This window comes from Prionailurus viverrinus, chromosome A3, assembly GCF_022837055.1.
Source record: "Prionailurus viverrinus isolate Anna chromosome A3, UM_Priviv_1.0, whole genome shotgun sequence".
NCBI classification, from domain to species: Eukaryota; Metazoa; Chordata; class Mammalia; order Carnivora; family Felidae; genus Prionailurus; species Prionailurus viverrinus.
In genome coordinates this window covers 100,871,349-100,896,696 of record NC_062563.1, presented here as the reverse complement: position 1 = coordinate 100,896,696, position 25,348 = coordinate 100,871,349, and the positions used below count along the sequence as shown (strand labels likewise).

The following is a 25,348-nucleotide window of genomic DNA, read 5'->3' as shown; positions in this document are numbered from 1 at the left end:
ATGATGCCTGGATGCCAAAACCAGAAAAAGAAAATGAAGAAACACACCTGGCTGAATAATATTGCCTATGAATAAGGATGCATTAATCCTCTACAGAATTTTAGCGAACTGAATCCAGTAAGACATAAAAAATCTGTACTATGACCAACAAATTAGACTTTATCTGGGATACAAGGGGATTTAACATCAATTCCTATAATTCACCATATCAATACAAAAACAAACAAACAACAACACCCCAGGGGCACCTGGGTGACTCAGTTGGTTTAGCGCCAACTTCGGCTCAGGTCATGATCTCACGGTTCATGGGTTCAGTCCCCATGTTGGACTCTGCACTGAGAGCTCAGAGACAGGAGCCTGCTTCAGATTCTGTGTCTCCCTCTCTCTCTCTCTGCCCCTCCCCTGCTTATGCACACATTCTCTCTCTCTCTCTCTCTCTCTCCCTCGCTCTCTCAAAATAAATAAATAAAACATTTTAAAAAATACAACAAACAAGAAAAACCATATGATCCTTTCAATGAATACAGAAATATCATTTGACAAAATTCAATGTCCCTTCACATGAAAACACACTAGTGGAATAGATGAGATTTTCTGCAACATGGTACATGACATCTATAAAATTCCCCCAGCTGACATCCTACTTCATGATGAAAGCCTAAATACTTTCCCCCAAAGACCAGGAAGAAAACAAGGATGTCTGCTCTTGGAACATCTATTCAATATTGCACTGACAATGTTTCCCAGGAAAATTAAGTTAGAAAATATGAAAAAAAATCCATCCAGATTAGAAAGGACGATTGACAGCTATTTCTATTAGCAGACAATATCATCCTGTACTTAGAAAATAGTAAGGAATTCAACAAGAATGACAAAGAATCAAAACAGAATGTGTCGATGCCACAGATCTCCATTTTCAAAGTGATTCAGACTGTCCAACACTAGATTTTGCTGGATTAAAATTAATCTGTGGTAGGAACTAGGCCTCTAACTGTATTTTATGTGAGTAAAGATGATCAATCTTAGTTGGAGACTGTTTTTGTGTAATTATTGTAAAATCTCTGTAAAAGCATGCTAACAGGCTTCACTTAAAAAGCATCATAACCTTGGGGACCTTGGGTGGCTCAGCTGGTTTAGCATCTGACTCTTAGTTTCGGCTCAGGTCACAATCTCACCGTTGGTGGGATTGAGCCCCATGTCCAGCTCTGTGCTGACAGCTAAGAACCTGCTTGGGATTCTCTCTCTTTCTCTCTGCCCCTCCTCTGCATGTGCTCATTTGCTCTCTCTCACTCTCGCTCTCTCTCTCTCTCTCTCTCAAAATAAATACATAAAATATCTTTAAAACTCTTTAAAAAATCTTTAAAAAAAAAGCATCATAGGGGCACCTGGGTGCCTCAGTTGGTTAAGCATCTGACTTTGGCCCAGGTGATGATCTCACGGTTTGTGAGTTCAAGCCCCACACTGGGCTCTGTACTGACAGCTCAGAGCCTATAGCCTGCTTCTGATTATGTGTCTCCCTCTCTCTCTGCCCCTCACTCACTCATGCTCCGTCTCTCTCTCTCTCAAAAATAAATAAACATTTTAAAAAAGGATAATCTTTCTACTCATATGGAAACCTAATGTGTGGACCACTTTTGAGAAAATGCTGTCCTGCTAACCATCTTCTGCAAGACCATGTGAAGAAAGTGCTCATAAAAGGAGTTTAAGGGGCACCTGGATAGCTCAGTCGGTTAGGCATCTGACTTCAGCTCAGGTCATGATCTCACCGCTCATGAGTTCGAGCCCCATGTCGGGCTCTGTGTTGACAGCTCAGAGCCTGGAGCCTGCTTCTGATTCTGTGTCTCCCTTTCTCTCTGTCTGCCCTCTGCTCACACTCTATCTCTCTCTCTTTCAAAAATAAATGTTAAAAAAAATTTTTTTTTAAAATAGAAATTTAAACATCTTCAAAACATGGTGCTGGAAAAGCTGAATAGACCCATGGAGAAGAATGAAGGTAGAATCTTACTTTCCACCGTATACAAAAGTCATGAGAAATGAATTAAAGATCTACGTTGAAGCCCACAAGTAAAAAAACCCTAAAAGAAAACATAAAAGATGCATGACTTTGGATTTGGCAATTATTTCTTAGATATGACACCAAGAAATGCAACAAGGGCAAAATAAATAGTGTTTTGTCAACTTAAGTATTTTATGCATCAAATGGCACAATTGACTAGGTGCAAAGGCAGTTTATGGAATGGGAGAAAATATTTGCAAATCATTCTCAAATAATGGGCTAATAACCAGAATATACAAAAAACTGTTAAAACTCAACAGCAAACATCAAATCACTCAATTTAAAAGTGTGAAAACGACTTTGAGTAGACACCCTCCCCACAAGACACACCAATGGCTAATAAACATACAAAAAATGCTCAACATCAATAATCCTTAAGGAAATGCAAGTTGACACCACAAAGAGATAGCTGTTCAAATTGCTGTTATCCAAAAATAGAAAATTACAAATGTTGGTGAAGATGTGGAGAAAGCATGCACTGTGGTAAAATTGTAAAACCGCTGTGCAAAGCAATAGGGTGGTTCCTCAAAAAATTAAAAGTAACACTACCATATGAGTCAGAAATCCCACGTGTGGTATTTAATTAAGGAATTGAAAGCAGGATCACGAAGAGATCTGTGCATTCCCGTGTTCATAGCAGCACTATTCACAATACCCAAGAGGTGAGAGGAACCAGGTGTCCATGGACAGGTGAACGGATAGACAAAATGTGATACACACACACACACACACACACACACACACCCATATATTATTCAACCTTAAAAAGAAAAAATCATGTCAAATGCCATAACATGGATGAACATTGAGGACACTAGGATAAGTGAAAAGGCCAGTCACAAAAAGACAAATACTACATGATTCCATTTATACAAGGTGTCGAGAGTCGTCAAATTCATAGAATAAAAGTAGAATGGTGGTTTCCAGGCTAGGACAGAGGGAGGGAAAAGGAGAGTTGTGGCTTAATAGTAAGTATGGACTTTCACTGTTGTGATATGAAAAGTCCCAGATGTCTGCATCACAAGAGTGTGAATATACACAACACTGCTGCGTGTACATTTAAAAATTGAGAAGATGGTAAATTCTGTTATGAGTTTCTTACAGCAATGAAAAAATAGCGTCCCTGATAGAAGGAGGTGATTCACATTGCACACAAGCGCTTCGCCTTGAGATAACCACCAACCTCCCTGTGCATTAGAACTTCCTTCTGCATCCTTCCCACCTCATCACACAGGAGGCCACAGGACAGGCTCTCAGGCAATGCCAGTTAATAAAATGAATAATTGTTGCTTCTTCTACAAACAGAGCGGAGTTAGGGTGCTAGGTAAATTTCATGTGCTATTACTAGTCGTTTGTAGATTGGCAGGTGCTTGAGGTAAGGGTCTTTATTTCATTTGTTTCCTATTCTGACACCAGGGTGTGACACACAGTAGGGACTTGTCCCAAGCTCTGAGAGAAGCCACTGGAAAGTAAGGAGATGTGGTTGTGGTTTGGAAAGAGCCTGGGGCTGCCCTGTCCAGAAGGGATGGGGGAAGCCAAGGCAGAAGGAAGTCTGAAGACCACCCAGAGACAGATGCAGAGCCTGGCCAGGGTGAAGGGGTCTGCACCAGGATGGGGCAATTCCAACTTCCCAGGAGGGAGTCATTTGCTCCAGCTTGGGTCAGGGGTCGACGTGGCCTGGAGGGAGGGATGTCACATGACACAGGCTTGCTGTCCTGGGCTGCTGGGTGGGTGACAGGGGAATGGTAGAGAACTGAGAAGGGCCTGGCGGTGAGCAGGTACCCCCAGTGGAGTCTGGATTATGAAGCCAGTGCACTCACGCTCCCTCCTGACAGGTTACAGGAGCTGGCTTGGCCTCTGTCCTTTACTAGCTTTTATCCCTAAGGGTGAGGCCACCTTCCCAAAGCTCCCACCTTTGGAAGTCTGTGCTGATGCTCCATGTGCCCTGGACCCCTCCGCTCCCACCTCAAGACGTTCCCTGCCTGTTCCCTCGGTTCTGTCCTGCACCATGGGCCTCTACCCCCTCCCAGGGCCATTCTCATCCCTATGTAAACACCTTAATCGCAGACCCCACCTCTAATTTTGCATGGCCTCCAGCTCTGCCCCACTTCTCTCCAACTCTTGACATGAACCCCATCATAAATCTGTCCATGCCTGCTGACATCACATCCTTCACTCCCCCTCCACATGGGCGTGATCTCCTCCTAGCACTGAAACCCTCTGACTAAGGTCAGCACCGCCCAAAGGCCCCAAAAGCCAGTGGCCAGCCCTCCATCCTCTACTGTCTTGACTCCCATCAACACTGGACGTAGTCAGCCATTCCTCGTTCCTGGGCTGTTCTGTTCTCTTGGCTCCTTGGCCCCTTGTCTGGTGTTCCTCCTATCTTGCTGGCTCCTCCCTCCTGATCTCCTTGAGGGTTCCTCCTCCCCCCACCACCCCACAACCAGGCCTCCACATGTTGACTACTCCTTCTGTCCTCAGACAGGAATGTTATCCTTCTGCACCTTCTCCCTGTCCATCACATCCAGTTCAAGGACTTCAAATGTGGCCTTGGCCCAGACACCCTCCTCTCTTGACACCTCCACCTGCATATGGAATAGACACACTTCTTCGGGTCAAAGCAGAGCTCTTCCTTATCCTCTCCAGATCCACCTGTCCAAATGTCTTTCCCAACAGCAAATGTCTCCGCCATCCACCCGTTTGCTAAGGTCAAATTCCTACAAGTCATTTCTTTTCTTTTAAAATCGTGTCCAATGTAGAGAAAAGCTGTAACTCCACAACAGAGAGCTCCTTTTCATCTTAACCAGATTCCCCCACTGGTAACGTTTCACTACATGTATGCAGTGTGTGTCTCATCATAGTCTGCTTGTATGTGCATATTACCATTTCTTCTGAACCATTTGCAGCAGATTGGCTTCGTGATGCCCCCATGACCCCCTTAATTCTTCAGGGTGCATTGCCTGTAGGACACTGTCCTACAGAAGCTAGCACGATCATCAACACCAGGACACTAACATTGGCACAACAGTATCATTGCAGACTGCAAGGAATCTCATAGATTACCCCAATCATGTCCTTTGCAGGTCTAGGTCCACAGCGGGGTCATCTGTTTACAATTACCTCAAGTATCTGCTTAGTCTCCTTTGATCTGGCACACTTTCTCCATCTTTCCTTCTCTTTCATGACCTTGGCATTTTTGTAGAGTACGGGCCCGCTACTTGGAGGAAGTCAGTTTGGGTTTGTCTGAGGTTTCCTTAGGATTTGTGCATTTGGGGCAGGAGAAACAGAAAGTGTTTATCACCTGTCGCTAGGATTCTCCATGGCTTCGTTAATTAATCATGCAAATTAGTAATTAATACCAACAGAAGTATTTGTGGAAACATAGATTGCAATTACATCTACATTTATCATTTGGCATTCTGCAGTAATGTAACACTTTCTCTTTCCCCTCATTTATTAATTTATTGTTTCTATCTACCTGAATTCATGGACTCTAGTTTACACAAGGGGTGAATCTACTGTTGTTTTTATTCATTTGAATAATCTAATGGCCCCAGATCTCACCATTGAGAGTTTCTTTCAATAGCTTTTTTTATTGTAACCTGATGGATACACTATTTCTCTTTGTGATGGCCAACGTCCATTTCCCTCTCCCAATAATATTATCTTCCCAGATTTTCGTGTCCATTCTCATCCAAGTGATTGGGTGTGAAAAACCCTGACTCAGCCCCTGGGGGTGACCTGACTTGGCTCATTCTAAGCTGTGTAGCTCATGCTCTTGGAACAGAGTGATGGGTTGCAAATGAGCACCTGACCCATTCATGCCAATGAGAACAGAGATGTTCTTATGGGACTTCTGGAAAAGAAGCTTGCATTGTCTTCCAACGAAGGTACTGCAGAGAAGCTGCCAATGAACTCTCCCTTTTGATGACATACTGTAAAATGTAAAGCTGGGACCAATGTGGCCATGGCTGTTGCCCAGAAGAAAGGTAGCTTGAGATCAATCTCACTATACACAGGTGTGAAGACATGAGAGAATTACAGAGAAAGAGAACTGGAGCTATTGTGGCACCACTCATTTCTGGATCATTCTGTGCCTGAAACTGTCTATGGATTGCTTAATAATTTGAACGAATAAACTACCTTTTTTATTTAAACCAGAAAGAGCTTAGGGGTGCCTGGATGTCTCAATCGGTTGAGCATCTGACTTCAGCTCAGGTCATGATCTCACAGTTCATGAGTTCAAGCCCTGCATCAGACTCAGTGCTGACAGCTCAGAGCCTAGGAGCCTGCTTCAGATTCTCTGTTTCCCTCTCTCTCTCTGACCCTCCCCCAATCACATTTTGTCTCTCTCTCTCTTTCTCTCTCAAAAATAAGTAAACACTAAAAAACAAAAAACAAAAAACAAAAACAGAAACAGCTTGTATGTCTGTCATGAGTTCGAGCCCCGCATCAGTCTCTGTGCTGACAGTGAGGAGTCTGCTTTGGATTCTATCTCTCTCCCTCTCTCTGTTCCATCACCCCACATGCATGCTTGCTCTCTCTCTTGGAATAAACAAATAAACTTAAAAAAAATGAACTTTCATTGCTTCCAATCAAAAAAATCCTAGATAATACACTTCCCCCAAAACAGCAAAAGAAGGCTCCCTGCAGAGAGAAGCAAAGAGTGGGTTTCTGTTTCCTTATGACCAAGAACACTCTTACCTACAACCCTGCTACTCTTCCTCATGGTCTGGGAGCTTCTGGGGGTACATCCACTGTGTACCCCAGGCTCTCAGAGGAGTGTGTGTCTCTCTAGTGACTGTTCATAAGTATTTCATGAACGTATGTGTAAGAGCTGCTAAGGTTGACTTGTTCACCACCAGATCCCTAGCCTCTGGAACAGAGTATGCGACAAACAATAACCATTGATTGAACGAACTCATGAGTCACCCAAGCATGCCTCTGAGCCCCTCCCTTCAAGTCCACCAAAGGAAAAGAAGCTGTGGCTAAAAGCTTGCATGACATTTATTCTCTTGCAGGGGAAGGCAATGAGAAGTTAACTGAGAGACACTGGAGGGTCGGCTCTGGATTTGGGAGGGCAGAAGCAGGTGGTGGTTGTTGGAGACTCTGTGCTTCTCCTCAGGGTGGCATCAGAGACCCCAGAGGCTCAGAGACCTGGAGTGGAGACAAGAGCAGAGAAGTGGGCAGGGGTGTGTGTTGTCTGGGGGATATGGGGACTAGAGCCACCTGTCCCTACTGAGCACACCTGGAGTCACATCCTGGAACCCAGTCAGGGGTTTGTGTGGGTTGTGGGGCTTCACCACAGAGTCCAACGCAGGGCTTGAACTCACAAACCACGAGATCATGACCTGAGCCGAAGTCAGACACCCAACCGACTGAGCCACCCCGGCACCCCATCTTTTTTTTTTTAAGTAGACTTCGCATCCAATGCGGAGCCCAATGCAGAACTTGAACTCATGACCCTGAGGTCAAGACCTGAGCTGAGATCAAGGGCCAGATGTTCAACCAAGTGAGTCACCCAGGTGCCCAAAGCCCAACCTCTTAATGAGTATTTCTCAACCGTTTCCAACTACAGCCCACCTACCCATAGTCTCCAGACTTTCCACACAGTGGGGGGAAGTAACGTGTCACCACATGGAAGCTTAGAGGGACATATATGAGCTGCTTTATGAAGCTCCCTATGACAGACGTATTTCCGTGTTTTAAAACATTGTTGCACATAGTTGGGAACGAGATCTGGGCCCTCCAGAAAGGGGTCACTGCAGTCACCTCTACACTCACCTACTTGACACTTGCACAGCCTCAATGTCACACAGATATCCTGGCGGGGTGGAGCATTCAGGATACTCTGGACGATGTCATTTACATACTTGTTGATGGTTTCTTTGCAGATATTTTCCACCAAAGGAAATTGAGAGCACACCAGTTCCGCAGCCTTTTCAATGGTCATCTACAGCAGCAACAGCACCATAACCAGATAGAGGAATCAGGTGAGCTCTGCTGGGGTCAGCCCCCCTGCAGACCCCAGCAGCTCTAGGCCCTGGGCACCCTGACCAAGGGCATGCTGGGAGGAGGGCCTGGTGCCAGGTGGCCACGGAGCAGAGGCTAGAGAGGCAGGGATCAGACCTCATGCCCAGGCACCAAGGCCCTGGCCCAAGCCTGGCCAGGAGGGGCTCTTGAGAGAAGGACAGTTGACCCTGTAGTGTCCCAGTCCCCTGTACATCATTATCCTGCCCCTGCCTTCTGTGTGGAGAACAGCACCCACGGCTCCTAGACCCACAGGAAGGGTTCTGCCTGCCAAGCTTCCTGGGTCCCAGCCTGACGGGGCTCGTGCACAGAGCTGTGTGATGAAGGTTAGGAGGGGAAAGACCTCGGAGCCTTGGCAAATTCGATTTTGAACTATCTTCTCCCACCATCCAGTGGAGAAGGATAAAGCTGTGGTCCTAGGGCTGAGGGTGGGCCCTGCAGCACCAGGGAGCTGAGCAGGATCAGGGAACAAAGCAGAGGGAGGGAGGGAGGGAGGGGAAGCAGGGCTTCTTGGTAGTAACACATCCCTTGTTCAGCAGGTGCTCAGGGACAGGCATGGAGCTAAGCTCGTCCACCCCTCAGCTCCTTTAAAGGGCTTCGATAACTTACAAGGGGCCATTATGATCCATCCCACTAAACAGAAAAGAAAACTGAGGCTCAGAAAGCATTAAGGACTTGGCCAAGCCAGGCAGTTAGGAAGTGATAGCTCTGGGGCTGATTAGTCCTGACCCAGGCCCCCACTGGACCCAGACTCACAAAACTCAGCCATGGACACATGTGGAGGGGCCAAAGGGGAAAGATTCCTATCTTTTATGGGGTCAGGTTTCCTTTGACAATAGGATGGAAAACATGCACACTCTTCCTCCTACTTTCATTCTCCCACAGCTTCCCAACTTCAGGAGATTCTCTGAAGTCCCTCCCCAGATAAAGGAAGGAACCATGGATCCCTGCTGAGAAGGTCCAGCCCAACCAGGGTTCAGCCCCTCCTCAGGGTCTTGTCTGGAACCCCTACCATGGCCTTGACCAGCTGGCAGATGGCTCCTTAAACCACAGGAAATTACCTGAATCCGCTGCAGTCCCACGCAATTCTTCAGCCAACTAAGTATCATACGACAGGTATCACAGAGGTTTAAAGTCAGGTTCTGCTGTCAGAAAATGAAGATCCCCAAAATGGTGTGTTAGACACCCCAAGAGCACTTGGTAGTGTCCTTGGTGTCTCCTAGGCTGGCAGAATCATCTAGGATCCTTCTGTTCTTTAGGGCCTGAAGCAGGCTGGCTGGCCCCTGCCTACCTTCCTGCTAGTCTTCGTGGGGCTGAGACACCCCAGAACCTTCCCCACACCCACAGAGCCTCACCCAGCCAGCACGTGCACCTCTTCTGTTCTCTGGTCAGTCCCCAGACCACCCTCTGGGTAGGGCCCAGCCAGACCGAGGTAGACCCCCACCCAGGCACCACCCTGCACAAAACCAGCATCTTCAGCCCTCAGCCCTGCCTCCCCTCCTCCCAAAAGGATGTGCAGCCCTGCCTGCTGCTCCCAGGACAGAGAGGATGAGGAGGGCCTGTGGTAGGTGAACAGGGAGCCAGCAGTGAACCTGGGGCGTCTCCTGGGCCAGCATCTGGAAGAACGGCTCATCCTGACACCTGTCAGCCATGTCCAGGTCATGGTCCTCAGGGGAAAGACCACAAAAGGTCAGCCCTGGGGAAGAAACAGCATCAACATCCCTCCACAAGAGGAAGGAGACAGAACGGTCAGATGTCCTGGCTGGTGGGGAGCCCAGGAGGTGGCCAGAGCACAGGACAGGAGCAGGGATCTGTGAGGGGTCCATGGGGCCTGTCCTCACACTCCGCCCTGGAGCTGCTCTGACCCAGTCTCTGTACAACAGACATGCTCTCAATTCTTTCTGGAAACATTAGGAGATTATACCACATCCACCACCACCATCCATGCAACTCCTTTCTGTCTTCCTGTATCTCTCTCTGTCCTCTCTCTCTCTCTCTCTCTCACACACACACACACACACACACACAAAGATTTGGAGCTGCTCTAAGAGAACACTACCCTCATCTCCTTTCAGAGGTTGTTCTTTCTCTCTTGCCTTCCCCCAGGAGTTCAAATCCGGTGGCCCAGCCCAACCCAGTCTCCAGACTGTCCCTACCCTCTGCTATGAAGAAGGTGCCAGGATGTGCATGAGAAACATCCTTACCCGGGGTGGCCAGGAGCACTGAGGCAAGGAGCAGGAGGGCCCAGGAGGTCATGGTGGGGCAGCTGCTGAAGCACCCTTCACACCCCGCTTTATGTGGCTGGCCGCCTCGCAATCTGAACTTGCCGGGTCCTGCTCCTCTTGTAGGGCACCTCCCCGTGTCACTGGCTTTACCACAAACACAGACACCAGTTTGTGGAGAAGTGGGGGGAGGAGTGCTTCCTCAGAGACTCCACGCTGTCTATCTTCCACCTTCCCCCACCACACACACACACTGCTAGAGCTTTCCCAGTGAGTGGGGGGTGCTGGAGGGCAGCAGCTGCCATGATGCACCCCCCACCCTGCCCCAGGATGAGCTAATGGACAGAGCAATCCCTGCACCTGAGGTCTCAGGTAGGCCCTTGGCCCTGGAGCTTCCCACCCCTTCCCCCTTCCCTCCCCTCCTCTCCCAGGGGTCTCTGCTGGTGTCCCTCCACCAGCCACCTCCTGTATCCCTGCTCTCCCCCAACCATTTCAGCCAATGGAGCACCACCAGATTCCTCCAGATTTAGAGACAGGTCCCTCAGTGTAGATGCAGACAGCTCCTCCCAGCCCTTCTCTCGGGCTTGGTGATCCCCAGGCATGGGCACCGAAGACACCCTGGGTCCCCAGCCCCTCACCAGCCTCCCGGCCACCATGACGGAGGCAGGCTTTTCCCTCAGAGCCAGGTTCAGCCCAGCCATCCCTCACCTGGTCCATAGGGAGAGACAACAGCCCGTGCGAAGGAAGTGAGCCCCAGACAGGGATCTAGGCCCAGCGGCCCGGGTCTGACCTCTCACCTGTGCCATGAAGGTCACTGGCCTCATCTGCAATGAAAATACAGGCTGTGCAGGTCACATCCACTATCAGATAGAAAATAAGTCATTGTTTAGTGTAAGTGTGTCCCAAAGATTGCATTGAATACGCTCACACTGAAATGTGTTTGCTGTTTACCTGACACTCACATTAAACTGGGCATCCCACCTTTTGTCTGGCAACCTTCCCCCACCTCCTTCGCGGCTCAGAGGAGGAAACTGGGTGCGGAGAACAGGGGCCCTGACCTCAGCCACATGGCCGGCTGGGGTCCTGCTTGGACTAGAACCTTCTCCCACCTCCAGCTGCTGAGACGGCAGAGGCATGCAGCCAGGACGACCTGGCAAGGCCCCCTCAGCACCTCCCAGCCCCCCGCCCCCTTCAGTATCTGCTCGGACCACTCCACGCCTTCCACCTGCCCGGGAATCCCATCATGGGCTAGTGCCGAGCCTCAGCCTGGCCTTTTTCTCTGAAATACTCTACTTCCTGAGCCCGTTCAGAGCCCTGCTCTCCACTCAGCTTCTGCCTAGAAGGAAAGAGGGTGGAGTCCAGGCAAGCAGGCCTCCGACAAGCTGGGGGCACCGTGAGCTACATACTGCACCTCCTGGAGCCTCATTTCCCTTACCTGTGAAATGGGTGTAGTGTCACCTGTTCTCAGGGCCCCACTGGTGTGTGTGTGTGTGTGTGTGTGTGTGCATGTGTGTGTGAGGAAGTTTCACAGCCTGGGATGTGCCAGGCAGAAGTAGGCTGGTATCCTGGGTCAGCATTCCCCAACATGACTTCTACAAGGGTTACTCCTGTGGGAGGTCAGCGGGTGCTGTCGAGGGGAGTACAGGGCGGCTCCTGCTCTCAAGAGTAAATGCTGGTCTAGGAAGGCGCAATAGGCTTCCCTCCCAGGGGACTTCTCTAGCACTTTAACATGGTGGTGTGTGTCGCCCTCTTATTAGAATCAGAAATAAGGGGTGCCTGGGTGGCTCGGTCGGTTGAGCGTCCGACTTCAGCTCAGGTCATGATCTCACGGTCCGTGAGTTCGAGCCCCGCGTCAGGCTCTGTGCTGACAGCTCAGAGCCTGGAGCCTGTTTCGGATTCTGTGTCTCCCTCTCTCTCTGCCCCTCCCCTGTTCATGCTCTGTCTCTCTCTGTCTCAAAAATAAATAAACATTAAAAAAAATTAAAAAAAAAAGAATCAGAAATAAAAGAAGGGACATTTAAAAAAAAAATTTTAACGTTTATTTATTTTTGAGACAGAGAGAGACAGAGCATGAACAGGGGAGGGTCAGAGAGAGGGAGACACAGAATCCGAAACAGGCTCCAGGCTCTGAGCTGTCAGCACAGAGCCCGACGCGGGGCTCGAACTCACGGACCGTGAGATCATGACCTGAGCCGAAGTCGGACGCTTAACTGACCAAGCCACCCAAGCGCCCCAAAAGAAGGGACCTTTTGACTGACCTTACACAGAGGATAATGTTTATACTATGAACAATTGTATGTTACTAAATTGGACAACTTATACTGAGATGGGCACCCCCCCGTAAAGATACAAACTATTGAAACAGACTGAAAAGAATGGGAAGTCTGTATAGATGTATAATAAGAGATAGCATTAGTCATGCAAACAGTACCCACAAACAAAGACCCAGGTCAGATATCTTCACAGATGAATTCTACTAAACATTAGAAGAATTAATACTTGGGTGCCTGGGTGGCTCAGTCGGTTGAGCGTCTGACTCGTTTTCGGCTCAGGTCGTGATCTCACAGGTTGGGAGATAGAGCCCTGTACAGGGCTCTGCGCTGATGGTGCGGAGCCTGCTTGGGATTCTCTCTCCCTCTCTCTCTGCCCTCCCCATACTCTCTCTCTCTCAAAATAAATATTAAAACTTTTTTTAAAAGTAAGAAGAATTAATACCAATTCTTCCCAAACTCTTCCAAAAGATAGAAGATAATCCCCTGATGTCAATACCAGAAAAAAACAATCCAGATTACTACAAGCCAGCATCTCCTATGAATATGGATGCAATAACCCTCTACAAAATCCTAGCTAACATACAACATAAAAAAATAACATTCGGAGAGAATTCTATACCATGTTCAACCAGACTTTTTCAGGAATGGAAGATAATTTAACACCTAAGGACCAATTTATGTGATTCACTATATGAATAGAGCAAAAAATAAAAACCACATGATCCTCTCAATGGACACAGAAACATCATTTAAAAAAAAACCTCAACATCTCTTTGTTAAAACACCCACTAACTAGGAATAGAGGGGAAATTCTGCAAACTGATAGGTGGCATCTATGAAATTCCCCGAACTGACATCAGACTTCATGATGAAGACTAAATATTTTCCCCCAAAAACCAGGAACAAGACAAGAATGTCTGTTCTCAGGAAGTCTATTAAATATTGCACTGATTCTAGCCAGGGAAATTAAGAGAGAAAACAAACAAACAAAAAATCCAACTAATAGCAAGGAAGACATATAGCTATCTCTATTTATAGATAACATCTCCCAGGTGAATACTAAAAAATTCAACAAACAGTAGGGATACCTGGGTGGTTCAGTCAGTTAAGCATCTGACTCTTGACTTCAGCTCAGATCATGATCTCATGTTTGTGAGTTCAAGCCTCATACTGGGCTTTGCATTGACAATGCAGAGCTTGCTTGGGATTCTCTCTCTTCTCTCTGGCCCTCTCCTTCCCTCCTTGTCTCTCTCAAAACAAATATAAATAAATACATAAATGTTAAAAACAAAAAAGGTCATTCCTTTAAAAAAAATTAAAAATTCAACAAAAATGAATCAATACTGGGGTGCCTGGCTGGCTCAGTCTGTTAAATCTCCAACTTATGCTCAGGTCATGATCTCGTGCTTTGTGAGTTTGAGCCCTGAGTCAGGCTCTGCACTAATAGAGCCTGCTTGGGATTGTTTCTCTCTCCCTCTCTCTGTTTGCCCCTCCCCTCCCCTGCTAGGGTGCGCACATGCACATGTGCTCTCTCTTTCAAAACAAATCAGTAAACTTAAAAAAAATACTTTAAAAAATGCATCAAAACTGAGATGTGTCTAGATGCCACAGACCTCCACTTTCAAATTATTCAAACTATCCAACACTAGATCTCACTAGATCAAAATCAATCCATGGCAGGCACTAGATGTCTAACTATATTTTAAGTGAGTAAAGTAGATCAATCTGAAATGGAGCTTGTGTGGTGCAATTATTGTATAATCTCTATAAAAAGTATGCTAACAGACTGCTCTTAAAAAGCGTCATACTTTTTATGTTCAAAAGAACATCGAACATGTAGCCAACTTTCGAAAAACTTGGCCTTTGTGCTAACCATCTTCTACAAAACCATATGTAAGAAGGAGCTTGCTAAAGGGGACTGTGCCTTTTCAACAAATGGTACCAGGAAGAATGGATGACACATTGAGAAAAATGAAGGTAGACCCTTACTCTCTACTCTACACAAAAAGTCTTTAGAAATCGATTGAACACCTATGTGTAAGACCCAAAACTATAAAATTGACCCACTAAGACATAAGGGGAAACTTGCATGAGATTGGACTTGGCAGTGCTTTCTTGGATATGACATGAAGAAATGCAGCAAAACGGACAAATAACACTCCATCAAATTTAAAGACAGGTTTCCAATGACCCAGTGGAAAGGGAAATGAGATTTATGGAATGGGTAAAAATGTTTGCAAACCATTCTATACCAATGGTGTAACAGCCAGAATATATAAGAAATATTAAAACTCCACAAGGAAACAGCAAATAACCCAATTTAAAAAGGGCCAAGGACTTTGAACAGACACTGTCCTTAAAAATATAGAAATGACTACCAAGCATCTGAAAAGAGACCCAACATCCTTAAGCGTTAGGGAGATACAAGGCAAAACCACAATGAGATACCACCCCACACCCGATAAGATGACTTTTATCAAAAAACAGAAAATTACAACTGTTGGTAAAGATGTGGAGAAAGTGTGCACCGTTGTAAAATTGTAAAACCACTACGCAAAGCAATATGGTGCTTCCTCAAAAAATTTAAAAAAGGTGTGCCATATGTTCCAACAGACCCAATGCTGGATATTCATAAAAAATAAAATTAAATTCATGATCTCAAAGAGATATTTGCACAACCATGTTCATAGCATCGCTATTCACAATAGCTAAGAGGTGAGAGCAGTGCCAGTTCCATGGACAGGTGAACAGATAAACAAAATGTGCTATATATTCAACCTGAAAAAAGAAACAATCATGTTGAATGCCATAAAATGGATGAAATTTGAGTATGTTAGACTAAAAGTAATAAACTAGTCACAAAAAGGCAAATATTATATGATTCCATTGGTACAGGGGTCTACAGTCGTCAAATTCCTACAAGCAAAGTAGAACAGAGGTATCCAAGCAAGGACAGAGTGGGAAAGGGGAGAGGTGTGGTTTAATAGTAAGTATGGACTGTCAATTTTCTAAGGTGAAGAAGTCCCGGATGTCTGCGTCATGACATGGCGAATATACTCAACACTGCTGAGCATATGTTTAAAAATTGTGAAGATGATAAATTTGTGTTATGCATTTTTACAACAATGAAACTTGTGTTCCTGATGGAAGGAGATGGTTCACGCTGCACACAAGTGCTTCGCCTTGAGATAACCACCAACCTCCCTGTGCATTAGAACTTCCTTCTGCATCCTTCCCACCTCATCACACAGGAGGCCACAGGACAGGCTCTCAGGCAATGCCAGTTAATAAAATGAAAATTGTTGCTTCCTCTACAAACAGAGTGGAGTTAGGGTGCTAGGTAAATTTAATGTGCTATTACTAGTCGTTTGTAGATTGGCAGGTGCTTGAGGTAAGTGTCTTTCTTTCGTTTCCTATTCTGACACCAGGGTGTGACACACAGTAGGGATTTGTCCCGAGCTCTGAGAGAAGCCACTGGAAAGTGAGGAGATGTGGTTGTGGTTTGGAAAGAGCCTGGGGCTGCCCTGTCCAGAAGGGATGGGGGAAGCCAAGGCAGAAGGAAGTCTGAAGACCACCCAGAGACAGATGCAGAGCCTGGCCAGGGCGAAGGGGTCTGCACCAGGATGGGGCAATTCCAACTTCCCAGGAGGGAGTCATTTGCTCCAGCTTGGGTCAGGGGTCGACGTGGCCTGGAGGGAGGGATGTCACATGACACAGGCTTGCTGTCCTGGGCTGTTGGGTGGGTGACAGGGGAAATGGTAGAGAACTGAGAAGGGCCTGGGGGTGAGCAGGTACCCCCAGTGGAGTCTGGATTATGAAGCCAGTGCACTCACGCTCCCTCCTGACAGGCTACAGGAGCTGGCTTCGCCTGTGTCCTTTACTAGCTTTTATCCCTAAGAGTGAGGCCACCTTCCCAAAGCTCCCACCTTTGGGAGTCTGTGCTAATGCTCCATGTGCCCTGGACCCCTCCGCTCCCACCTCAAGATGTTCCCTGCCTGTTCCCTCAGTTCTGTCCTGCACCATGGGCCTCTCCCCTCTCCCAGGGCCATTCTCATCCCCATGTAAACACCTTAAAGTCAGACCCCACCTCTAATTTCGCATGACCTCCGGCTCTGCCCACTTCTCTCCAACTCTTGATATGAACCCCGTCATAAACCTGTCCATGCCTGCTGACACCATACCCTTCACTCCCCCTCCACATGGGCGTGATCTCCTCCTAGCACTGAAACCCTCTGACTAAGGTCAGCACCGCCCAAAGGCCCCAAAAGCCAGTGGCCAGCCCTCCATCCTCTACTGTCTTGACCCCCGTCAGCACTGGACGTAGTCAGCCATTCCTCGTTCCTGGGCTGTTCTGTTCTCTTGGCTCCTTGGCCCCTTCTCTGGTGTTCCTCATGTCCCGCTGGCTCCTCCCTCCCGATCTCCTTGAGGGCTCCTCCTCCCCCCACCACCCCACAACCAGGCCTCCACGTGTTGACTACTCCTTCTGTCCTCAGACAGGAATGTTATCCTTCTGCACCTTCTCCCTGTCCATCACATCCAGTTCAAGGACTTCAAATGTGGCCTTGGCCCAGACACCCTCCCCTCTTGACACCTCCACCTGCATATGGAATAGACACACTTCTTCGGGTCAAAGCAGAGCTCTTCCTTATCCTCTCCAGATCCACCTGTCCAAATGTCTTTCCCAACAGCAAATGTCTCCGCCATCCACCCGTTTGCTAAGGTCAAATTCCTACAAGTCATTTCTTTTCTTTTAAAATCGTGTCCAATGTAGAGAAAAGCTGTAACTCTACAACAGAGCGCTCCTTTTCACCTTAACCAGATTCCCCCACTGGTAACGTTTCACTACTGTATGCGGTGTGTGTCTCATCATAGTCTGCCTGTACGTACATATTAGCATTTCTTCTAAACCATTTGCAGCAGATTGCCTTCATGATGCCCCCATGACCCCCTTAATTCTTCAGGGTGCATTGCCTTACAAGAAGGACACCGTCCTACAGAAGCTAGCACGACCATCAACACCAGGACACTAACATTGGCACAACAGTATCATCGCAGACTGCAAGGAATCTCATAGATTACCCCAATCATGTCCTTTACAGGTCTAGGTCCACAGCGGGGTCATCTGTTTACAATTACATCAAGTATCTGCTTAGTCTCCTTTGATCTGGCACACTTTCTCCATCTTTCCTTCTCTTTCATTACCTTGGCATTTTTGCAGAGTACGGGCCTGCTACTTGGAGGAAGTCAGTTTGGGTTTGTCTGAAATTTCCTTAGGATTTGTGCATTTTGGGCAGGAGGAGCAGAAAATGTTCATCACCTGTCACTAGGATTCTCCATGGTTTAGTTAATTAATCATGCAAATTAGTAATTAATACCAACAGAAGTATTTGTGGAGACATAGACTGCAATTACACCTACATTTATCATTTGGCATTCTGCAGTAATGTAACACTTTCCCTTTCCCCTCATTTATTAATTTATTGTTTCTATCTACCTGAATTCATGGACTCTAGTTTACACAAGGTGTGAATCCACTGTTGTCCTTTTTCATTTGGATATTCCAATGGCCCCAGATCTCACCATTGAGAGTTTCTTTCAATAGCTTTTTTGATTGAACCCTGATGTATACACCATTGCTCTTTGTGATGGCCAACATCCACTTCCCTCTCCCAATAACATTATCTTCCCAGATTTTCGTGTCCATTCTCATCCAAGTGATTGGGTGTGAAAAACCCTGACTCAGCCCCTGGGGGTGCCCTGACTTGGTTCATTCTAAGCTGTGTAGCTCATGCTCTTGGAACAGAGTGATGGGTTGCAAATGAGCACCTGGCGCATTCATGCCAATGAGAACAGAGATGTTCTGATGGACGTCAGGACTCTGGTGATACCACCATATATGCCTGAAGCTATATATGGACTGCTTAACCATTTGAGCCCATCAATAGCTTATGCATTAGAGCCAGAATGAGCTAAATCTTCTGTTGCTTACAACCAAAAGAGTCTTAAATATTATACTTCCCCCAAAAGAAGATTCCCTGCACAGAGAAGCAAAGGGTGGGATTCTGTCCCCAGTGACAAAGAACACTCTTACCTCCACCCTGCTGCCCTTCCACCTGGTCTGAGAGCTTCTAGGGGTACATCCACTGTGTACCCCAGGCTCTCAGAGGAGTGTGTGTCTCTCTAGTGACTGTTCATAAGTACTTCACGACTGTATGTGTAAGAGATGCTAAGGCTCATTAACACTAAATCTCTAGCTTCTGGAACAGAGTGTGGGACAAACAATAAACATTGATTGAACGAATGCATGAGTCACTCAAGCATGCCTCCGAGCCCCTCCCCTCAAGTCCACCAAAGGAAAAAAAGCTGTGGCTAAAAGCTTGCATGACATTTATTCTCCCTCAGGGGAAGGCAATGAGAAGTTAGCTGAGAGACACTGGAGGGTCGGCTCTGGATCTGGGAGGGCAGAAGCAGGTGGTGGTTGTGGGAGACTCTGTGCTTCTCCCCAGGGTGGCGTCAGAGACCCCAGAGGCTCAGAGACCTGGAGTGGAGACAAGAGCAGAGAAGTGGGCAGGAGTGTGGGGTGCCCGGGGAATATGGGGACTAGAGCCACCTGTCCCTACTGAGCACACCTGGAGTCACAGCCTGGAACCCAGTCAGGGTTTGTGTGGGTTGTGGGGCTTCAGAGATGAAAACCGCAGACTCTAATCGCAGGAAATGGTGGGGACCTCAAAGTATGAGGTGACCCCCGATCTGCCGGCATCAAGTCCCACAGCCTCAGTCAGGGCTACACGAGCTGCCAGAGCCAATCAGGGGCCCTTCCCGGCCCATGTGCTGCAGCCGTGGCCTGATCTGCGGGCACAGCTGAGCAGCCCTGGAGGGAGAGACTGAGAGCCCTCCCTGCCAGCGGGGTTCCTGAGCTCAGCTCTCAGGTCCCTAGTGTCCTGGGCAAAGATGTGACCTGTCTCTCTGATGCCCAGGGATCCCATACTAGGCCGGGGGATGGGAGTTCAATCAGGGCTCTGATGTCTTTGAATATCCCAGTCTGAGGCCGCTTGCTTGGTCTTAACCTCTTTACACGTAATCATTTCATTCAATCCTTGTTGAAAATCAGAAATACGGATTCCTATCCCTTCACAAGGAAGGAAACTCAAGCTCACAGAGGTTGAGCTACTTGCTCAAATAAGTCCACAGCTGACCGGAGATGGGGACCTGATGGCACCCCAGGATGGCCTGGAGTATTTCTCAGCCAGTTCCAGCTGCAGCCCACCTACCCATCTTCTCCCCACTTTTCACACAGTGGAGAGGATAACGTGTCACCACAATGAAGCTTGATGGGACATGAGTCCTTATGCAGTTCTGTATGACAAATGTATTTTTGTGACTTTAAGCTGTGTTGTACATGTGTAGGGTGAGTTCTGAGCCCTCCAGGAATGAGTCCCTGCCGTCACCGCTGCACTCACCTAATAAGGGCAGCACATCCCGAGAAACACACAGATGTGCCTGGAAGGTTCCATATGCAGCAGTGTAGAGGTGATTTTATCAAGAAAACTGGTGATCCATGCTTTGCAGATGTTTTCCACCAATGGGCATGCTGAACACAAGAGGCCTGCAACTTTTTCAATGACTTTCTGCAGGAGAAACGGCACCATAACCAGATAGAGGAATCAGGTGAACTGCACCCAGGTCAGCCCCCTGCAGACCCCAGCAGCTCTAGGCCCTGGGCACCCTGATCAAGGGCATGCTGGGAGGAGGGCCTGGTGCCAGGCGGCCACGGAGCAGAGGCTAGAGAGGCAGGGATCAGACCTCATGCCCAGGCACCAAGGCCCTGGCCCAAGCCTGGCCAGGAGGGGCTCTTGAGAGAAGGACAGTTGACCCTGTAGTGTCCCAGTCCCCTGTACATCATTATCCTGCCCCCTGCCTTCTGTGTGGAGAACAGCGCCCACGGCTCCTAGACCCACAGGAAGGGTTCTGCCTGCCAAGCTTCCTGGGTCCCAGCCTGACGGGGCTCGTGCACAGGGCTATGTGACGAAGGTTAGGAAAAGAAAGCACTTGGAGTCTTGGCACATTCCACTTGGACGTATCTTCTCCCAGCAACCAGTGGAGAAGGATAAAGCTGAGGTCCCAGGGCTGAGGGTGGGCCCTGCAGTGCCAGGGAGCTGAGCAGGATCAGGGAACAAAGCAGAGGGAGGGAGGGAGGGAGGGAGGGAGGGAGGGAGGGAGGGAGGGGAAGCAGGGCTTCTTGGTGTAACACATCCCTTGTTCAGCAGGTGCTCAGGGCCAGGCATGGAGCTAAGCTCGTCCACCCCTCAGCTCCTTTAAAGGGCTTCGATAACTTACAAGGGGCCATTATGATCCATCCCAGTAAACAGAAAAGAAAACTGAGGCTCAGAAAGCATTAAGGACTTGGCCAAGCCATGCAGTAAGGAAGTGGCTTATTTAGGCTTGATCCGTCCTGACCCAGGCTCCACTGGAACCAGCCTCAGAAAGCATTGCCTTATATATGCCCAGTGGGGATACAGGGAAAGATTTCTACCTCCTCAGAGACAAGTGTCCTCTGACAATAGGATGGAACCATGCACACCCGTCCTCCAAGTTTCATGTCCCTACAACTTCACGATTTCAGGGGATTCTCTTAAGTCAGTTCCCAAATAGAAGGGGACCAAAGGATCCCCTACTGAGGAGCTCAGGACCAAATAGGGATCAGCCCCTCCCTCAGTGCCCCCCGACAGGCCCCCCAAAAACTCCTCGTCAAGAAGGAGGTGGTTCCCCAAACATGAGAGCCTCACCTGAATCAGGTTGAAGCCCAGGCAATTCTTCACCCAGCTGACAATACACATACAGATACCGCATAGGGTGAAGGGACGGTCTTCCTGTCAGAAAAGGCAGACCCCAGAAATGGTCTCTCAGACACCCCAAGAGCAATAGACAGGGCCTCAGGAAGGAGCCCTTGGTGTCTTCTAGGCCAGCAGAATCATCTAGGATCTTTCTGTTCTTTAGGGCCTAAAGCAGGCTGGCTGGCCCCTGCCCACCTTCCTGCTAGTCTTCGTGGGGCTGAGACACCCCAGAACCTTCCCCACACCCACAGAGCCTCACCCAGCCAGCACGTGCACCTCTTCTGTTCTCTGGTCAGTCCTCAGACCACCCTCTGGGTAGGGCCCAGCCAGACCGAGGTAGACCCCCACCCAGGCACCACCCTGCACAAAACCAGCATCTTCAGCCCACAGCCCTGCCTCCCCTCCTCCCAAAAGGATGTGCAGCCCTGCCTGCTGCTCCCAGGACAGAGAGGATGAGGAGGGCCTGTGGTAGGTGAACAGGGAGCCAGCAGTGAACCTGGGGGGTCTCCTGGGCCAGCATCCGGAAGAACTTCTCATCCTGACACCTGTCAGCCATGTCCAGGTCATGGTCCTCAGGGGAAAGACCACAAAAGGTCAGCCCTGGGGAAGAAACAGCATCAACATCAATATCCCTCCATAAGTGGTAGGAGACAAAACGGTCAGATGTCCTGGCTGGTGGGGAGCCCAGGAGGTGGCCAGAGCACAGGACAGGAGCAGGGATCTGTGAGGAATCCAGGAGGCCTTTCCTCACACTCAGCCCTGGAGCTGCTCTAACCCAGTCTCTGTGCAACAGACATGCTCTCAATTCTTTCTGGAAACATTAGGAGAAGATTATAACACCTCCACCACCACCATCCTTTCTGTCTTCCTGTATCCCTCTCTGTCCCCCTCCTCTCTTTCTCTCTCCCTCTCTCTCTCTCTCTCTCTCACACACACACACACACACACACACACACACACAGATTTGGAGCTGCTTTAAAAGAAAACTACCCTCATCTCCTTTCAGAGGTTGTTCTTTCTCTCTTGCCTTCCCCCAGGAGGTCAAATCTGGTGGCCCAGCCCAACCCAGTCTCCAGACTGTCCCTACCCTCTTCTATGAAGAAGGTGCCAGGATGTGCATGAGAAACATCCTTACCCGGGGTGGCCAGGAGCACTGAGGCAAGGAGCAGGAGGGCCCAGGAGGTCATGGTGGGGCAGATGCTGGGGCACCCTCCACACCCCGTTTTATGTGGCTGGCCGCCTCGCAATCTGACCTTGCCGGGTCCTGCTCCTCTTGTAGGGCACCTCCCCGTATCACTGGCTTTACCACAAACACAGACACCAGTTTGTGGAGAAGTGGGGGGAGGAGTGCTTCCTCAGAGACTCCACACTATCTTCCACCTCCCCTCCCACACACACATACTGCTAGAGCTTTCCCAGTGAGTGGGGGGTGCTGGAGGGCAGCAGCTGCCATGATGCACCCCCAACCCTGCCCCAGGATGAGCTAATGGACAGAGCAATCCCTGCACCTGAGGGCTCAGGTAGGGCCCTTGGCCCTGGAGCTTCCCACCCCTCCCCCTTCCCTCCCCTCCTCTCCCAAGGGTCTATGCTGGTGTCCCTCCACCAGCCACCTCCTGTATCCCTGCTCTCCCCCAACCATTTCAGCCAATGGAGCACCACCAGACCCCGCCACATTTAGAGACAGGTCCCTCAGTGTAGATGCAGACAGCTCCTCCCAGCCCTGCTCTCGGGCTTGGTGATCCCCAGGCATGGGCACCACAGACACCCTGGGTCCCCAGCCCCTCACCAGCCTCCTGGCCACCATCACCGAGGCAGGCTTTTCCCTCAGAGCCAGGTTCAGCCCAGTCGTCCCTCACCTGGTCCATAGGGAGAGACAACAGCCTGTGCGAAGGAAGTGAGCCCCAGACAGGGATCTAGGCCCAGCGCCCCGGGTCTGACCTCTCATCTGTGCCATGAAGGTCACTGGCCTCATCTGCAATGAAAAGACAAGCTGCGCAGGTCACATCCACTATCAGATAGAAAATAAGTCATTGTTTAGTGTAAGTGTGTCCCAAAGATTGCATGAATACACTCACACTGAAATGTGTTTGCTGTTTACCTGACACTCACATTAAACTGGGCATCCCACCTTTTGTCTGGCAACCTTCCCCCACCTCCTTCGCGGCTCAGAGGAGGAAACTGGGTGCGGAGAACAGGGGCCCTGACCTCAGCCACGGGGCCGGCTGGGGTCCTGCTTGGACTAGAACCTTCTCCCACCTCCAGCTGCTGAGACGGCAGAGGCACGCAGCCAGGACGATCTGGCAAGGCCCCCTCAGCACCTCCCAGCCCCCCGCCCCCTTCAGTATCTGCTCGGACCACTCCCGCCTTCCACCTGCCCGGGAATCCCATCATGGGCTAGTGCCGAGCCTCAGCCTGGCCTTTTTCTCTGAAATACTCTACTTCCTGAGCCCGTTCAGAGCCCTGCTCTCCGCTCAGCTTCTGCCTAGAAGGAAAGAGGGTGGAGTCCAGGCAAGCAGGCCTCCGACAAGCTGGGGGCACCGTGAGCTACATACTGCACCTCCTGGAGCCTCATTTCCCTTACCTGTGAAATGGGTGTAGTGTCACCTGGTGACAGGGTCCCAGTGGTGTGTGTGTGTGTGTGTGTGTGTGTGTGCGTGTGCGTGTGAGGAAGCTCCACAGCCTGCGATGTGCCAAGCAGAAGTAATCTGGTATCCTGGGTCAGCATTCCCCAACATGACTTCTATAAGGGTTACACCTGTGGGAGGTGAGCAAGTGCTGTGGAGGGGGAGTGGGGATGGGGTTCCCGTCATCCAGAGTAAATGACAGACACACTTTAACACAGTAGTGTGTGTTGCCTTGTTATTAGATTCAGAAATAAAAGAAGGGACATTTTGTCCTTACAGAGAAGAGAATGGGTATACTATGAACAGTTATATGTTATTAAATTGGACCACATCCCTGTAAAGATACAAACTATTGAAACAGACTGAAAAGAATGGGAAGAGTGAATAGATGTATAATAAGTAAAGACATGGAATGAGTCATGCAAACACCACCCACAAACAAACATCCAGGTCAGATATCTTTACAGATGAATTCTACCAAGCATTAGAAGAATTAGTATGAATTCTTCCCAAACTCTTCCAAGAAATAGAAAAGGATGCCCTGATGCCAAAACCAGAAAAAGGCAACACAGGAAAAGTACAGACCAATATCTCCCCTGAATATGGATGCCATAACCCTCTTCAAAATCCTGGCAAGCTGAATCCAGTAACATATAAAAAGAATTCTGTACCAGACCAACCAGAATTTATTCAGGAATGCAAAGTGATTTAACACCCCAAAATCAGTTATGTAATTCACTGTACCAACAGAACCCAAATAAAAGCCGCATGATCCTGGGGTGCTTGGGTGGTCAGTTGGTTAAGCATCCGACTTGGGCCTAGGTCATGATCTCGTGGTTCCTGAGTTCGAGCCTCTCACGGGCCTTTCTGCTGTCAACACAGAGCCCCCTTCGGATCTTCTGTCTCCTGCTCTCTGCCCTTCCCCACTCACGTGCTCATGTGCTGGCACGTGCACGCACGTGCTCTCTCTCTCTCTCTCTCTCAAAAAATAAATAAACTTAAAAACAAAACACATGATCTTCTCGATGGACACAGAAACATCATTTGAAAAAACTCAACACTTCTTATAGTTAAAACACTCACTAAGAATAGAAGGGAAAGTCTGCAACATGATAGGTGGCATCTATGAAATTCCCCGAGCTGACATCAGACTCCGTGAAGAAAGACTAAATACCTTCCCCCAACCAGGAACAAGACAGGATGTCTGCTCTCCAGACATCTATTCGGTATTGTACTGACGATTCTAGCCAGGAGAACTAAGCAAAAAAATGAAAGAAAAAAAAAAAACATTTTGATTAGCAGGGAAGAC

At 48.6% G+C, this 25,348-nt stretch overlaps 2 protein-coding genes across 3 annotated transcripts; both read right to left on the bottom strand.

The window, feature by feature from the left end:
• Positions 1 to 7,082: 7,082 nt before the first annotated feature.
• Positions 7,083 to 10,390, bottom strand: LOC125162986 (antimicrobial peptide NK-lysin-like). Of its 2 annotated transcripts, none has more exons than XM_047854482.1 (5): positions 10,291 to 10,390; positions 9,679 to 9,782; positions 9,148 to 9,231; positions 7,841 to 8,009; positions 7,083 to 7,213 (listed from the first exon to the last, which is right to left on the bottom strand). In XM_047854482.1, exons 1-5 carry the CDS (start codon positions 10,340 to 10,342, stop codon positions 7,206 to 7,208), a joined length of 417 nt encoding a protein of 138 aa, XP_047710438.1. In that variant the 5' UTR covers positions 10,343 to 10,390; the 3' UTR covers positions 7,083 to 7,205. The 2 variants fall into 2 exon arrangements, with proteins under 2 accessions (XP_047710438.1, XP_047710439.1); XM_047854483.1 differs by having other exon boundaries at positions 9,148 to 9,228.
• Positions 10,391 to 19,008: 8,618 nt separating this feature from the next.
• LOC125162710 (antimicrobial peptide NK-lysin-like) lies at positions 19,009 to 22,670 on the bottom strand. Its single transcript, XM_047854041.1, has 5 exons — positions 22,551 to 22,670; positions 21,912 to 22,015; positions 21,368 to 21,451; positions 20,042 to 20,209; positions 19,009 to 19,119 (listed from the first exon to the last, which is right to left on the bottom strand). Exons 1-4 carry the CDS (start codon positions 22,600 to 22,602, stop codon positions 20,042 to 20,044), a joined length of 408 nt encoding a protein of 135 aa, XP_047709997.1. The 5' UTR covers positions 22,603 to 22,670; the 3' UTR covers positions 19,009 to 19,119.
• Between the last annotated feature and the right edge of the window lie 2,678 nt (positions 22,671 to 25,348).

Excerpts from the sequence above, each read along its gene's own strand:
- LOC125162986 (XM_047854482.1), bottom strand. The coding sequence starts at position 10,342 with ATGACCTCCTGGGCCCTCCTGCTCCTTGCCTCAGTGCTCCTGGCCACC. Across the intron at positions 9,232-9,678 it reads TGGCCCAGGAGACGCCCCAG|CAGAACCTGACTTTAAACCT; the intron begins GTTCACTGCTGG and ends ATTTTCTGACAG. Across the intron at positions 8,010-9,147 it reads TGGGACTGCAGCGGATTCAG|ATGACCATTGAAAAGGCTGC; the intron begins GTAATTTCCTGT and ends TTGCTGCTGTAG.
- LOC125162710 (XM_047854041.1), bottom strand. The coding sequence starts at position 22,602 with ATGACCTCCTGGGCCCTCCTGCTCCTTGCCTCAGTGCTCCTGGCCACC. Across the intron at positions 22,016-22,550 it reads AGTGCTCCTGGCCACCCCGG|GGCTGACCTTTTGTGGTCTT; the intron begins GTAAGGATGTTT and ends TTTCTTCCCCAG. Across the intron at positions 20,210-21,367 it reads TGGGCTTCAACCTGATTCAG|AAAGTCATTGAAAAAGTTGC; the intron begins GTGAGGCTCTCA and ends TTTCTCCTGCAG.